This window comes from Cygnus olor, chromosome 7, assembly GCF_009769625.2.
Source record: "Cygnus olor isolate bCygOlo1 chromosome 7, bCygOlo1.pri.v2, whole genome shotgun sequence".
Classification (NCBI taxonomy): domain Eukaryota; kingdom Metazoa; phylum Chordata; class Aves; order Anseriformes; family Anatidae; genus Cygnus; species Cygnus olor.
The window spans coordinates 37550095-37566621 of record NC_049175.1 but is presented as its reverse complement, the minus strand read 5'-3'; the positions used below and the strand labels follow the sequence as shown (position 1 = coordinate 37566621).

General features: G+C 46.5%; 1 protein-coding gene across 2 annotated transcripts in view; it reads right to left on the bottom strand.

Annotated features, from left to right (window-relative positions):
* Positions 1–15871, bottom strand: part of PPP2R2D (protein phosphatase 2 regulatory subunit Bdelta) — a 29624-nt gene extending 13753 nt beyond the window's left edge. The window contains exons 1-3 of one of the 2 annotated variants that reach the window (XM_040563679.1): positions 15725–15871; positions 15338–15427; positions 1221–1318 (exon numbers count right to left, since the gene is read on the bottom strand). In XM_040563679.1, coding sequence (XP_040419613.1) covers positions 1221–1318; positions 15338–15427; positions 15725–15731 — 195 coding nt within the window. In that variant the 5' untranslated portion in view covers positions 15732–15871. Of the gene's footprint in view, positions 1–1220; positions 1319–15337; positions 15428–15724 lie in introns of those variants that run through there. The other variant, XM_040563680.1, reaches the window with a different exon arrangement.
* Between the last annotated feature and the right edge of the window lie 656 nt (positions 15872–16527).

Sequence of the window (16527 nt, the reverse complement as noted above, 5' to 3'; positions counted from 1 at the left end):
GTCTCTGTGCCTTAGTTAAGTCTACACAGCAGGCTAAATGATAAATGAGCAGTGTGCTGTCTAGGTGTAGTTGGGTAACGTTTCAGCAGCTTTTCCAGCAACGGTATTTTCATTTCACTGCCTCTCAAAATCCTCAGAGTAAAACTGATAAACCATCTTCGGTGAAACGTTCTGTAAGTAGTATCAGAGTGAGGATGAAATGCAAAATATGGAGGGCTATTGGTTAATTGAGCATCATTCAAACCACACAGTGAAAGAAGGGGCATTGTGCTGGAAAAGAAGCATAGCACCTAAAGATCAGTACACTTCATGCGCAAACAAGCTGAATCAAAATTCCACGATCACTTCTGGTATTTCTAAACCCGGAAAAGGTTCAAATTCTCATCAGTTCTTCAAAGGGAAGGATATACATGGTCTTTGGTGGTGGGGGAGAAAAAAGGAGTTGTCACGTGGAATGCTGACGTAAAAGAAAAATTCCACATTTCTCTCAGACACGAAAAGGCATGAAAACTCTTTTTCAGCAAAAGGCTTCATCAGTAAGTCAGCATTTAGTGTATTTTTTCCAATACTTTGGATATAAAAGGCTTGGCAATGTATCTGCATTGATGAATGGGCAGAATACAGCACAGCATTATCTCCCAACTGATAGCACTGGGCAGAGCCATCTGAAAATCTGCTTAACTACCGGAGGGGGAAGTCTTCATACCCTCTGAACCAAAACACCCAAGTGTTTCTGGAGATGAAGCTGTTACCACTGCTTTTGATTCATAGGATCCTAAAAAACACCTCATGTTTTAATTCTTCAATTTTTGGACCATGCTACTCTGTTGTCTTTGCAGCTTAACATGTATGCTCTTTTATAAATCAGTTCTTTTGCATTATTTTCAAAAACGTTAGAATGTGTCTTACATCCACCTAAGCGTAAAGTTTAGGAGAAACTCCAAAAGCAATTCTACACTTATGATACTGAGCATAATAGGTACACATAACAAACTCACTGTAGTTTTGTGAGGGTTTTTTTTGAAAGCAGTGAGGGGGTGAAACCACCACCAAGCTACATTACCAAATTCAGCACGAGGCAGATATTTATAAATATGGCTAACACCATCTTCTGAGAAAACTACCCAACCATTTAAACTTCACGGCATGAGCAGATGAAGTGAGACTGTGCAACACAAGAGCAGCGTAGTAACAGCACTTTTGTTTTTCATGTCACTGACCTCTTGTTCCCTTTGAAATATAACCACTCTGCCACCTTTGTCTCCTGTTGCAAGAAGATCACCAGAGTAATTAAATTCAACTGTTGAAATAATATCAGCTGTAAACAGAACAGAAATAAAATAGCACTGTAATGTGGAAAGCAAATCAAGACGTTTCAAGACTTGAACACAAAACAAAATTACAATTTATATTAATGCAACAGCAAAACTACTTGATTTACATCATTATTACCCGGAAATTAAGTCGTTTCAAAGCCTGTCAAAATTTATTTACAATTTAAACCATTCTGTGATTTCTCCATTTCAGAAGCTTGAAAGCCTTCAGTCACCGAAGAGAAGGCACGCTGTTTTAAGAAGCCAAGCTACGTATTCTACCTGTCACCAGTGAACACTGACCCACGTAAGGAGTAATGCCTGCCCAGCGCTTCCAGGAGTAAGAATCGTGCCAGAAGCGGTTCGTTTGTGGTGTTACCTTGGAGTAGCACTGCAGCTTACGCCCATCAGTGCGAGGTGCATGCCTGCCTTTCCCCTGAGCTAACTATTTACGTAGTTAGTTCAGGAAGCTGAACTGGCCAAATAAAAAGAAAAAAAAAAGAATTTTTGCCAATCGAGTTCAGTGAATCAACTCCATGCAGAAGCATCAGCATTTCTACACCAAACGAGGCAAGGCTGACGGCAGCTGAAGGAACAGGACAGCGAAGTAAGAGACTGCAGGACCTCCGGCGCAGACTAACTTAAGCTCTCTTGGACTTAAACCTTGAAAAAACAAGCAGTATTTATTCACCACTACATGCCACAATTAATCTTTGGAGGTGGTAATAAAGAAGTAATTGCCATTAAATGATCTCTAAATAAGGGGGAGGGTAGATAAGGACCTATAGATCTGTCACAGACTTTAGGCATACGGTAACAGCAGCAAAGTACTACTCACCTTAAACATGTAAGTAAACTTTTAACCCTACCGGTGCTTGTTAGCCACGTCAACTTTTCATTACATTAGGCAGGTAGGAAAAGAGGATTTGAAGTATCTGATATCAATTAGTTTCAGAGTTTGCAATTAGAGACTAGTTGAAAACTACTTTCCTGTATTGATTTTGATGTGCTAACTTCTAAGCTCCTTTGAATAATCCCCCCTTTTACCAGGAAAATGATTAGGAAGTCTAATCAGTTTTCTCGAGACATCATTCATATTTCAGATTTTATTAAGAGATCCTCCAGACATTTTTTTTCCTCATGTATAGGTATCGTAATTTACCTCCTTTGATAAATACATAAATAATCTATTTTCTACAGATTTATCCCAGCTTTCAAAATTACACTACCAACCTGCTTCTGGATATGTCTACTATCTTTCTTTAAAGCATTATGAGAAGATTTAATTTTGGTTAAAAACAAACAAAACCCAGGATTATTGCTGATCTCGACTCCCCCACAGACCATAGCACGAGAACAAAACCCACGCCACTGCTGCACACAGTTCGAACTCAAAACCCAAATCTCTCCTCAGCTGATCTACTTGCTGAAACCAACTCCGGTACTAGTTCCTAGTCTCTCTAGCTTGACTCCCCGTCCATGCACAGACCCATCCCCACCTGCCTGCCCGCCGCCCAGCGGCAGCGACCGCCACCTCAGAAGCTCCCAGGGCATTTACACAGACCTTCAATATCAAGACCAACCCTCACCCAACAGGACAAGTCCACCACCAACCCACGTCCCTTAGCACCACGTCCACACATCTCAAACACCCCAGGGATGGGGACTCCACCACCCTCCTGAGCAGCCCGCCCCAGCGCTTGACCGCCCTGTCTGTGAAGAAATGCTTCCCACTGTCCAGTTTAAACCTCCCCTGGTGCACCTCGAGGCTGTTTCCTCAGGTCCCATCACTTGTCACCTGAGAAAAGAGACTGACACCCACCTCGCTGCAGCCTCCTTTCAGGGAGCAGTGGAGAGCACTGAGGGCTCCCCTCAGCCTCCTCTTCTCCAGAGGAAGCCACCCCAGTTCCCTCAGCTGCTTCTCATTTTAAGATGCAATCTTTTCTGGCTTCACTGTGAACACTGTCAGAATGAAAACGACTTCCCCTATTCTCCTTACCCTAATTTCACATTTTGCATCCAATTCCTGGTACACGGCCATTTGCCTCCGTAACAGACTGCATACGGAAGTACTGAAAACACAACCTACTTCACGCAATCCTTCCCTCCTCCAAACCGCTCAAATGGATTTAGAGCAATAAATAATTACATACAGAAAACAGCGTACAGCTTAAGGGTTTCACTAGCGCTAAGCGATCTCCTGGTTCAGGATCTGCCTTAGCACTCAGCTCCCCGCAGCGCAGCCAGCACGGCGTACCCGTACCGTCATTCTGTCAGCCACACGCCCCGGTGAGGAGATGCACTGTGTGTGTGTGACTGTTAGCCATACGCACCCGACTTAGGCCATATTTTGTACTACTGGCTGTTCAGTTCAAAAACCGATCGAGAAGACACTTCTTTCCACTTACCATAAAGACCCACTCTGTCACAGCTGTACCTGCACACTGAGCACGGCAGCGCCATTTCACACTTGTCTTCATCGGACCTCCGGGTTAAAACGGCAAGTGTCAAGAATCACACAAAAGCTGTCCATACACACCCAAGTGCCATCTCTGTTCCCCTCTTTGGAAGGTTAAGGAAAACACCAGAACTACATCGTCAGTACATCAGCACCAGCCCTGCCGATGCTACGACCGAGCCGGATGGAAGAGAAGGCCGAACGGTTTCCATGGCTGCCAAGAGAGCAGCTCCTCGCACGCCAGCTTCCCTCCCAGGGAATCCCGTTCACACACGTTATCCCAAGTAAGCCGAAAGAACGTACAGGTTGCCTTATATGTAACCTTACCCCTTTCTTTAATGTACTTCCTCTCACAACTACGGTAACGTACCGCCGTAACCCCCTTCCCAAAGCTCGGCACCTCTCCCTGGTGCAAGTCCTCAGACGGGCACAGAGTTACACGCACAAGGTGCACGGGGGGCTGTGCAAAGGCCTTGGCCGATTTGGAACTGTCTGCTGGCTTGAGAATGAAAACAAGTTTAATCAAGGCCCTCTCACAGCAACCTGCATAGCACACGGATGTGGGAATTGTGCCACTGTTTGAAAGCCGACTCATTCTTCCTGCATGAAAATCCTGGGGAAAAATGTACAGGAACTCAAATTCAAACAGAACCAAAACACACCCGCACAAACCCCTTTGCGTATGTGGTTAATATTACTATTAGCCTTTATACTGATCCATGCTAATTATTTCCACAATTACACGTTTGTTTTGTGCCAATACATGTCTAAATTGTGCAAATGTATAAATAAGTTATTACAAATGGTTGGCTGGCTAAGAGGTTTTCCAGTTACAATTACCAAATACCATGAGATAAAGAACTTTGCACTAAAACTGACAAAGCTAGCGTGCACTGAGCTAGCTGGAAATGTAATCTGAATTAAACTCTACTACAAGACTGACAACGGTGCTAGGATTAAAAGAAATCCTACATCCTAGTATCAATCAATAATACACAGGGAAAAAAAGGCATTTCAAGAGGAAATAAACTAAGGAAAGATACGAACAGCTGAGATAAGCAGGCCGAAGTAAAATGATTTGATAGAATAGTTTCATGACATTTTCAGCACTCTACTTAAACATTAGGGTAACCCTTGAACTACAAAGGTTTACCCGTAACAGAACTAATATTCCACTACCACAAAATCTGAAAGTCATTCTAGCACAGGTCATTTTTATCCTGAGACGTTAGTAAACTGTCCTACCAGAAACAAATCCCCCCTTAACATATGCAATTATTTCAAAGTCGAGAAGAATACTTTTCTATTTAGTTTCAGGAAACAATATTGGTAACTTCTCCCAGGTACACAAAGTATCTACCCACATTATTTGCTCGAAATACACTGTGCACCATTTCAGCCTTTTCTTTATACTAACAATGTAATTCACAATAAAATATACAAACGCTTAGGAAAGCACGGTACTTCCTCACGTACAGCATCTCACGCACTCTTCTCCTACACAAGCACCCTTGTGATTACGTTTTGGAAATGGAGAGGTGTGCCCTGCCTCCTTCCCTCCAGCTTTGTTCCCCCGTTCCCCTGTTCTGGAAGCAGCCACAGGAACTTGCACTCTTGTAAGCTAAGGAGAGCAGCAAGACCTATGGTTTTACTGTACGATGTGTGTCTGGCAATATCTCCTTACAGCCATGAAAAATTAATGTTTAGTTTCACTTTTGGAAAGAAGTTCTAACTTAGTTATGGCCTGCATGCACAGTAGGAAACTCCCAGTTGTTTCCAAAGCTGGTACAGTAAAAGGAGCGTTGGGTGAAAGGTGCCGGCAACCAGACTGATTCCGTCGAACCCTCAAATTTAACAGCACTGAGTGCTTCCACGGGCAGCACATGACCTCCAAACATGCTAGAAGGCTAAAAACATCCATCTCTATAATAACGTGGTGGAAACCATTCCCAGTGACTCAGGAGACCGTCCTGTAAGCCTTATCATAAATTTCAAAACTTAGTATAAATGCTCTAAGTCATAAAAAGGCTCGGGTAGGAAGGGACCTTACAGATCTCCCGGTTCCAACCCCTGCCACAAGCAGGGACGCCACCCACTAGATCAGGTTGCTCAGGGCCTCTTCTAACCTGGTCCTGAGCACCTCCAGGGATGGGGCAGCCACAACCTCTCTGGACAACCTGTGCCAGTGCCTCACCCTCCTCTGAGTGGAGAATTTCCTCCTAACCTCTAATCTAAATCTCCCCTCTTTTAGTTTAAAACCATTCCCCCTTGTCCTGTCATTACCTGATTGAGCAAAGAGTCGCTCTCCACCTTTTTTATAAGTCCTCTTTAATTACTGAAAAGCTGCTATGAGGTCTCCCTGGAGCCCTCTCTTCTTTAGGCTGAACATCGCCAGCTCTCTCAGCCTTTCTTCGTAGGAGAGGTGCTCCAGCCCTCTGAGCATCTTCGTGGCCTCCTCTGGCCCCGCTCTAACAGCCCCACGTCCTTCTGGTGCTGGGGGCCCAGAGCTGGATGCAGGGCTCCAGGTGGGGCCTGACGAGGGCAGAGCAGAGGGGGACAATCCCCTCCCTCCCCTGCTGATGCCTGTTAACACCAGTGCTGGATATTAACTTCCCTGTATCCCCAGCCCCCTGCCCTAAGCCTGGTGAAGTTCTCTAGTATCAGCCCTCCGGTCTTCTTGGGCTGGCTGTGCCGGGGGTGAAAGCGGGGGATGACAGAGACCGGCTTTTGTTACAGCTCCGAGGAGAGCAAGCTGAGGCCTACAGGCTAATCCCACAAAGGACTCACACGAGGTATTTCTGACACTGATATCAACGCCTCGGCTCTCCGTTTAGGCATCTAAAATAGATATCTAAAATTAGCTACCGTGAACTCTTCCTTTCTAAGCTGGCTGCACACTGCCATTCCTGTTCCAGCCTAAAACCTGAAGAACCCCGCAAAGTATAGCTCTCCCGGTAGGTAGACGGAAGGTGGTCCAGCTGCACGCTCTGCTTAGCACTGACTGCTAGACACAAGCAGCATCAACTTCTCTCCTTCTTGGGAGCTATTCGAAGACTTTTGGCAAAATCTCCCTCCTCGCACTTAATGGACAAGGAAGCGAAGCAGTCACCATTTTCAAACATTATCTAAAAAGAAGGACGCTTCACATTCTAAAGGACCTCTACCATTACATTTTTGGAAAATGTAAGTTAATACAGCTTCACATTTAGCCCAGAGACTGACAGAAATGCATACTAGCCGACCTGCCTCCTGGCCCTCCCCTTGAGAAACATTTTAATACACAATACCTCAGTCCACGGTCCGTCCTGGAGATCCAAACAAACAGCTGTTTTTAAGGACCACGAAGCTCTCTGGAAAGGCTCAAGCTTTGAGAGGAAGTGACTGGACCTGGCCCACAGCCAGAGAGCTGGCACAAACCGTAAAGGAGATTAACAGAGCAAACTAAACATAGAAAGAACATTTCTGTGCTTGCAATCAAGATCTCACCTTCCCCTACCCCACGCCCTGTGATTCTGGAGAGCATTTTGTTTCACAACTGAAGGAAGGTCCCGGAGACACTGCACGATCACCTACAATTGATGGGAATGAAAGGGAGTGCACGGGGGGGGGGGGGGTAACTACAGGCTATGTGCTCCTAAATCAACTTGGAAAGCAGAAGTTGGGATGTCCCTGCGATGCTGTGCTGAACTGTAAGACGTGACAGCAGAACGCGCAGAAACCTCTTCTGCAACAGGCAATGACAACACACGACCTCACGGCACAACTGGTGAGAAACATGGCCACGGCCTAGGCAGGACCGGCAAAGAACCACCACTGCACAGCAACTAAATGAAGAATCAGATAGAATCACCAAAAGGTTTGGGTCGGCAGGGACCTTACAGCCCACCCGGTCCCCCCCTGCCACGGGCAGGACCCCTGCCCCATCCCAGGCTGCCCAAAGCCCCCCAGCCTGGCCTTGGGCACTGCCAGGGATGGGGCACCCACAGCTCCTCGGGGCAGCCTGGGCAGGGCCTCGCCGCCCTCAGGGGGAAGAATTTCTTCCCAACATCTAATCTAAACCTCCCTTCGTTTAGTTTAAAATGGTTCCCCCTTGTCCTGTCACTATCTGCCCATGTAAAAAACCTCTCTCCATCCTCTTTAGAGGACCCCTTAGGTACAGGAAGGCCACTACAAGGTCTCCTGGGGCCTTCTCTTCCCAGGCTGAACACCCCCAGCTCCCCCAGCCCGTCCCCACAGCCGAGGGGCTGCAGCCCTCTGAGCATCCTCGAGGCCTCCTCTGGCCCTGCTCCAACAGCTCCGTGTCCTTCTGGGGCTGGGGGCCCGGAGCTGGATGCAGCACCGCAGGTGGGCCTCACGGGGCAGAGCAGAGGGGGACATCCCTGCGGGCACGCCTGCTCTGCTGCAGCCCGGGTACGGCTGGCTTTCTGGGCTGCAAGCGCGCACTGCTGGGTTATGTCGAGCTTTTGTCCGCCAGAACCGCCAAGTCCCTCTCTGCTGGGCTGTTCCCAATGAGAGAGAACGTAATACAAGAATGTAAAAAGAGCAAGTAAGATTAGCAAAGGAAAAAACATACCCAGAGATGCACTAGAGGGAAGAAAGTAATCAAAGAAAATGAATAAATTCAAAGCCTAATGCCTGTTAAACTGTTAACAATAAAAAAGTGTTAAAAAATTGCATCTGAGCTTAACAAGTTACAGATACACAGTGCCTTACAAGTGCTTGTTACTTGATTTGCATTTATTGCAAGAGACCCCCCCCCACTCGGTGTCACACAGCGTCTGTTTGCACCAAAAGGCTTCTGGGGTGGGGCGCAGGGAGCTGCCCTAAGGTTTAACAGCTCCTCACCCTGGGTTCGCTGCAGCTATCACACAAGGCAAAGGCACAGAGCTGCCAGCGGGCCCTCCTCCCATTGCCTACTTGTTGGGGCAGGCAAGTGCCATCAGGAGTGCAGTTACTGCGGGATTCTGGTCACCAGCTTCGGCACACTCCTTGCCAGTCTTCGACAACTCCCCTCCTTCTCCTCCTTCCTGCACTTTTTGCTCATCTGCTTCTGGCTGAACGCAGATTCTCCATACTACACCTGCCAGAACAGTCAATGGAAATGATTAACATTACCCTGCAGTTCGGATGGACTAAGACTGGCATGGCTGTTGTTGTAATGCCTAAGATCTCTTAAAATATTTCCCAGTGTTGTGTTTCTTAGTTTAATATTTGATAGAAAGCTGAATTCTGTATTTGGATTGTACTGAAAAGTAAGCCAGACTTTAAAGGTATAGAGAATCACTTGACAATGTATGTAGAAGTTATTCAAAATAACCTATTCTTCAGAATATACAATTTTTTAGACTATTTTCAGATTTCTACTTTTGTGGTTGAAGACTTAATACAGAAGCGCAATGTATCAGAGGTCAGGAGAATAAACCAAGGACAGCATAGTTTTGCTCGGACTGAATTTCTTCCAGCTTACAGTGTGCTGCCCACTTAAAGCATCCATCAGGTCTAATGTGCTTTTTTTTTTCTCCTTTAATACTCAAACAACTTGCAAAATGGCTTGAATTGCCTTTACATACCCAGCAGAATTTAACTCGGCGCATAATAAGCCTGCTTTTTGAACTAATGTAAATCCCTGAATAGATCAGAGGTCAGCCAAGGGCGCGGGGCGGCAGCGCAGCACGGGACACTTGGAGCAGCAGCAGAAGGTGGCTGAAGCCGGCGCTGTCGCTGAGAGGCGGCGCACAAACACGAGCCCTTCCCTTGAGCAGCTGCCAGCGTCTGGGTCCTGCGGCCAGGCCTAGCTAAGGCACCGGGCCCACGAGGGGCGAGCAAACAGGTAGGAGAGCAGTAAGGCGAGGTGGCAGCCCGCTCCCAAGGCCCGTGCCGAAGGCCAGGCTGCCCAGCACCCTGCCCCCCAACCCACACGTTAAACCGATGTTAAAGCGACTTAACAGCCTGCAGCTCAGAGGGGACAGTTAGCGCAGCTCCCTTATTTACACAAGTCTGCAGTTTCTTCTCAACGGAACCAAGCAAAGCGATGCTGTAGGTCCTTTGAGTCACATCAGACCCATCTCCACCGGGCTCCCAGGGCACACGGTTGCCCCGATGCATTCACACAATGCAAGGGCAAAGCAGCAACAAGAATAAAGAGCAGGAAAGCTCAACTTCAGCAAGACAGAAATTAACTTCATCTTCATGCTTGCTTTTTCTTACACAAGCTGAAAGCGTATGCAGGCATGAGTATGTGCCTCCATAATGAGTCAGGATTTGGTAACACGGCAAAGATGACGTTTAAATTCACCATCAGCATGTCAGATTCTCTCCTCCACGCACACATTACTTGACAGGACCGCTCGAATGAAGATCACCTGGACTGTATTTTTTATTTATTTTAAAGAATATCTTGTTCACTTGTAAATTTGGGCTTCCTCACTGTGAGGAGCCATAACCTAAAGATTTTGGGAGCAGAGAAAGAACTAGAAGCTTCCAAAAGTTCACTAACGCAGCATTTCTCGCTCGTGCCATCTTGTTGCATCCAGAGTTACTTACTCACACAGTAAAACAGTGCAATTTACTTTCCAGTGGCGTAACACATTGCTTTCATTGTTGGCTGATAGAAGTGGAATTCAAAAGACTGCTTATTATTAAATACTACTATCTGAGAACAACATTTTTAGGGAATAGCTTGTTGTGAAATAAAGGGTGGAGATAAATTCTTGGTTGTGGGTTCCGCGAAAGAACAGAAGTGATCTCCCTAAAATATTAAGACAACTTTCTCCAGCAGGAAACCACTATGTAACATGGGCTCAGGTCTAAACTGTTTGCAGAATTATTTCTGCCCACATTTAAAAAACACCAGAGCATTTCCCAAAGCTGATTTAATGTAATTGTGTGCATTATACAGAACGCTGTACAACACACAAGGCAGGAAAGATCAAGGAAACCATCAAAAACTTTAGTCCCTGCAACAAATGGTGCCTCTTCAGCCTATTCTGCTGTCCTTCTGGGAGCAGAGATGTGGTAAGGCTGCAAAAGGATCAAGGTAAGAGCACACCACGGCATGCCGCCGTAAAACAGCAACAAGTGCCTAATGTTTTGGGTACAGCCGAGAACAGGCCCGTGAAACCACCTCTGCTGTTATGCTTACGGCAAAATCCTTTTTCAAGAAAAAACAATCAACCAAACAAAAACCAGTCAAACAAAAAAAAGACAAAACAAGAACAGCTTAAAGCTGACTTTCTGCCCCTTCCCAGTAATAAGCGACATCTTCAGGTATAAGCAATTATTTAGGATGAAAGGGAACAATACATGTGGCTTAATAATGACTCCCTCACCGTGTTTCCCAGTTCTTACAGAAAAAAATCTTGAAAGATAATAACCATTTTTGTCATTTCTTCCATGCAATTTTAACCAGATGTCAAATAGCTGTACCTCTTTTGGAATACATATATACACACACACATATATAATGGCACCATCATGCCAGAATCAGCTTTAAAAACAGCAAAAATAAGCCAGTTCAACTCCTGAACATTTTCGAGCCACTTATTTGTAAAGACAGCTATACACTCAAAGTGTTTTTAAAGCACTTGTCTCCAGACTTGAGAAAAATTGCAGGATTATAGTCCAATATATTTTTATCAGATCGTGGTTTTCTTCTCTACTTATATTCTGCATTCTCACAAACTTGTGAGGTGGATTTACTTCTCTTCAGGCTCATTACTGCGCTAAGTAACGACTTTGTTGAACTGATGATAACAAGGTATCCTTTAGTTTACCCCTGCTATCAAAATCACTAGTTGGAGAATTTAAAAAAAGAAAACAGTATTTTTCTTTGATCTTCACATGCAGATAAAAAAAGTCTTTAATGAGCAGAAAATCCACTACAACAGCACAAGTTATGTTTGTAAGCCAATGACAATTCTTAACGTCAACGACAACTTTATTCCCCCCCCCCCCCCCCCCCCCCCCCCGAAGAACAAGAGGAGTTCTGCTCATGTGAAATACCTTGCGAGTTAATGAAAGGGAGCTTCTAGGGAGCTCTCGTCAATTACAACAGGTCACCGGGTATACCATTTATTTGCAAGACCTGGCTTTACACTCAGCTCCTCCAGAAAAGACTTCAAATAAAACACTTAAAACAGATGAAGACTTCAGCTAATGAGGCTGTGAGAAGAAAGCAATACTCATTTAGTGGAGTAGCCACCCATTAAAGCTCCTTAAACCTGAAACAGGAACATATGCCTTACCAATACTGAATTAAAACAGCGTTTACAGAAGGGAACAGTTAATCACAATTCAAAAATCCATACAGACTGCTTTGAGGGGGGAGGGAGAAGTTAGAAGCAAAACCCAAAGAAATTCCAGCATCAGTAATGGGAAACCCAAGATCTCCACAGCATACAGGTTCATGTTCTGACAAGGATCAGACATCCCTCCCAAGTATGTCCAACTTGTCACTAGCACAAATCAATTAGGAAGATTTATAATACCCACTAAAAATATATATATTTATATACACGCTGCTAATTACATCCAGAAGCAGTCATGTGTCTGTGCATGTGCAGTGTGCATATATGCAGTGCATGTGTCCCAAAGGAATCTGGGACTATCTGTATATTATTTAAATAAGCTGTTTCATATTTTGCTAGAAAAAAAAAACAAGAAAAAAGAACAGTATTTTTTGAGCATGCAAAACAAATTAAACACTGAAATCACAAAAAACAATTAGGTCTTGGGTAGCACAAAAATACCCTGAGGCCTTTATTTAGAAAGCTAATTTCTACCAAAAAAGGTAATCAAGAACAAAAAGTTTCACAGGCAATCAGTGTGGTTTTCATAATCCCAGGGTTTTTTTTTTTTTTTTTTTTTTTTTTTTACACTAACAACCAAATTACAACACAAGTTTAAACTACTACTCTCCCCCCCCACCCCAAAAAAAAGATTAAACTTGTTGCTATCCTCAATACTAGTTCTTCAATTCCGTATCTGTTTTTAATTCAATCTTCCTCCTCCTCCTTCAGTCCAACTAAACTTTCCTGCTTTAGAAAACTACATATTTCAAAACCTGGTGTATTTTCCTGATCTTTTTATATGGCCAATCTGGCCATTACAAACACTGGTATTCTATTTATTTGAGCAGAGCATTGTGCAGATTTCAGAGATTACTCACTGAAGAAGCCAGTTCCATACACAGAAAACAAAGAAAGAGAACGATTTTCTATACTCATGACTTAGACAAAATCCTGTGAATAGAGATGACAGTTGCAAATCTAGCTATAGCAAAGGAATAAAAATATTAGTGGGGTTATGGCAAAGCAATACATCTGAGAAAACTACTGAATACAAAACACATCCTAGAATTGCGGTTCAAAAGGAAGCGGGATTCTGGTTACATTGCCTGACTACCAGGCATCTTAATTTCTACTGCTGAATGAACTGCCCATAGGAACATTTAGCAAAAATGTCTGCATTTAATACAGCTGACAGCTATTTCACGTTACCATTTTCGGATTTCTTTTACAGAGCTATTTTTTTTTCACAAAACGGGGAAGAAAAAAAAAGTATTACAAAAAGGTGAGTTTTCCCCATCACAACAGTGTACATGGAACTCACAGTGGCTGTATGCGGTATTTGCAGCAAGGCTATCCCAGGTCAACAGCAGCACATCCAATACATTTAAATGTGGGTTGGGTAAAAGATGTCAGAAAAACAGTGATGAATAAATATCTCCGTAACTGGGAACAAAAATTTAGCAATAGAATTGCATTCTCACTGCATACTGCAGAGCCAAATTCAGACAATTACTAGCAAATAAACCATTAATTCTGCACTCAGTTTTTGCCTTGAAATCAGAATTAACAGGAAAAAAAAAAGCAGAAATCAAAATATAGACAGAGTCCCAAAATCTCTAAGTAGTTCTCATACTCCAGTAGGAAAACAAAACTCTAGCACCAATTCAGTAAAAAAAAAAACAGGTGCTAAATGCTTACTTACATTAATTGCCCCACGAAAAAAATAAATTCCTCCTATGTAACAAGTGTCACACACAATCTGCAGTCCTCACACCAGGAAAAGTTGCATTAATAAGGTACATATGGGCAATTCCAGGATAGAAGTGTTGAAGCACTATTACCCCTACTTCCTCTCAGCATTGCTCAGATCAGAGAGCTTTCCCCTCTAACGAAGAACTCGGCCTTGGTGATATGTCTCATCAGTAATCTAAGTTCCTCCTTGAACAACCCTGTTATGCACTTAAATAATTAAATGGATTTAAGACATTCTGGTATTTCAAAAACTAAAAGCTTTCCAGCACTACACAAATTCTTGTTGCTCAGCTGCTGACAGGGAAGCAATGTGCTCATAGAAGCACGTCTTATTCAACATGGAGAACTGAGGTTTAGTTACACAGTGAGAGAAACCGAGAAAAAAAGACCATTTGGGAAATTCATGAAAGCTACTTAAATGTATTTTCAAAAGAATTCTAGGCACTTCAAAACAATAGTACGTGGCGCAAAACGTACTTAGTAAAAAATAAAAGGACGAAAACAACGGCCAAGTCTGAGTACTAGTTTCTTGAGTAGTTTTCATGTCTATTCCTCCCAGAGCTCTTATTTTGAATGGAATGCCAAAACAAGTGGCATGAAAATGAAAACACCGTCAATGTTATTTCCCTGCAGCAGACACTAAGGAAAAAATATTTACTGCATCCAGTAAAAATAAAATACACAGCCCATGAAAACCACACACTAGTCATTAGTTATTTCACTTAACACAGTAGATACAGCAATTTCAATTAATGCAGTAAAAATCTTAATAAGTAGCACAGAATTATGTTTCATACTCATTCCACACCCCCTTTTCTAAACAGCATCGTAGAATATCCTGAGTTGGAAGGGACCCACAAGGATCACCGAGTCCAACTCCTGGCTCCGCACAGGTCTACCCAAAAACTCAGAATTCAGAAGTCAGAATTCAGGATCTCCAGCCTGAACGGTTTGAACACGGAAAATTTAGAGAGAAAGGGTCTTCACCTCGGACTTAGGAACTTTGTGTCATTTCTACATACTAGAGAAACACTCAAACACTCACCCCCCCCCCCCGAGTAAAACCTTTTTTTTTGGTACTCATTCCCACACACGATGGGCTTTGAAAGTTTCGGAGAAGGCGTAAAGACGTGCCCATTTCCCCTACTTCAGCATCCCTGTTTGTAGCTTCCCCACGTCACCATGAAGGCAGGAAACCTCCCCCCAGCCGCAGGAAGCCTTCAAACTCCACTCTTAAAACGAGTACACATGACAGAGCTGCACGCTCTGTCGCTCTCTGTGCGTCAGGAGCGAAACCCGACGAGCCCGGCAGGCTCCGGGTGCGTTTGCCTCCGTTCCATCCCCGCCGTCCCCTCTCCTCGCTGGCGACGGGCACGAAGGCGCAGGGGGAGGCCACGCCGCCTCCCCGTTAGGCTCTCCCGCAGTCGCGCTGGAAGCCCGGGCGGCAGCTTAGTCATGGCCGGGGGCTGCCGCGGCCCCGCCGCCGCCTGCGGGGGGCCGAGGGGCCGGGCCCGCTCCTCCCTTACCTTCCGCCACGTCCTCGTCGATGGCCCCCTTCACCTGGGAGAAGCACCACTGGAAGTCGTTACCGTTACCGCCGCCGCCGCCTGCCACCCCTGCGGGGGAAGAGACCGCGGTGAGGGGGGAAGGAAGGGAAGGGAGGGAGCCGGCCCTGCCCGCCGCCCCCGCCGCCCGGCCCCTGCCCCCCGCGGCCCTCCCCACGCCCGCCGCGGCCCGGGCCCCGGCCCCAGCCCCGGGCCCCGGCCCCGCAGCCCCTCGGTGCCCGGCCCCCCGCAGCGCCGCCTCCCGGCCCCGGCCCGGCGCGTTGGGCCCGGCCCGGCCTGCGGCAGCGGCGGCGGCGGCGGCTCCCGCGGAGGCCGGGCGGGCGGCGGCCGCGTCCCCCCGCGCCCCACCTGCCATGTCGCGCGGTGCCGGTGCGGCGGGGGCGGGGGGCCGCGGGGGGAGGCGCCGGCCGGGAGCGGGTGGGAGCCGCCGCGCCGAGCTGCCGCCGCGGGAGGGAGGGAGGGGAGGGCCCGGCGTTTCAAAATGGCGCCCATGGCCGGCCGGCCCGCGCCGTGACGTCACCGCACGGCTCCCCGCGGGGAGGGGGCGGTGCGGGGCGGCTCGGCCCGGGGCTGCGCGGCGGGGAGCGGGGAGGAAGGGGAGCGGGAGGATGAAGATGAGGACGAGGAGGTCCCGGAGGTCGCCGAGGTCCCCGGCGGCTCTGCCGTGCCCGGGGCAGGTGCGGGGCCGCGGCCGCCGCTCGCCCCTTGGCGGTGGCCGAGCCGCCTGGCACCCGGCGGCCACCGCAGTCCTGGCGGCCGCGAGAGCGGGGAAGTTCTGAAAGTACCGGTTTTTGGTACATCTGATGGTTTATTTTCCATTATTTTCCCTGAATTGTTAATGCAGACACTTCCCCGGGGGATACGCATAGATAGTGAAAGCTTCAGTGGTGCAATTTTTACACCTGAATCCCCAAAAGTGAACACAAATAAATAAATAAATAAAATATATTTTTCCCGTAACTCCCGTATTGATGGATTTTTGACCTGTAAGTCCCTCGGAACGTGAGGGACTTCAAGCTTTATTGATAGCAGCCCTGAGCAGAAGGGCCGGGGGTGCTGGCTGACGGAGCTGGCAGCGTGCTCAGCGCCCTGAGACCTCCCGTACCTGCGCTGTACCCACAGCAGCGTGGGCAGCACGGCGAGGGGCGTTG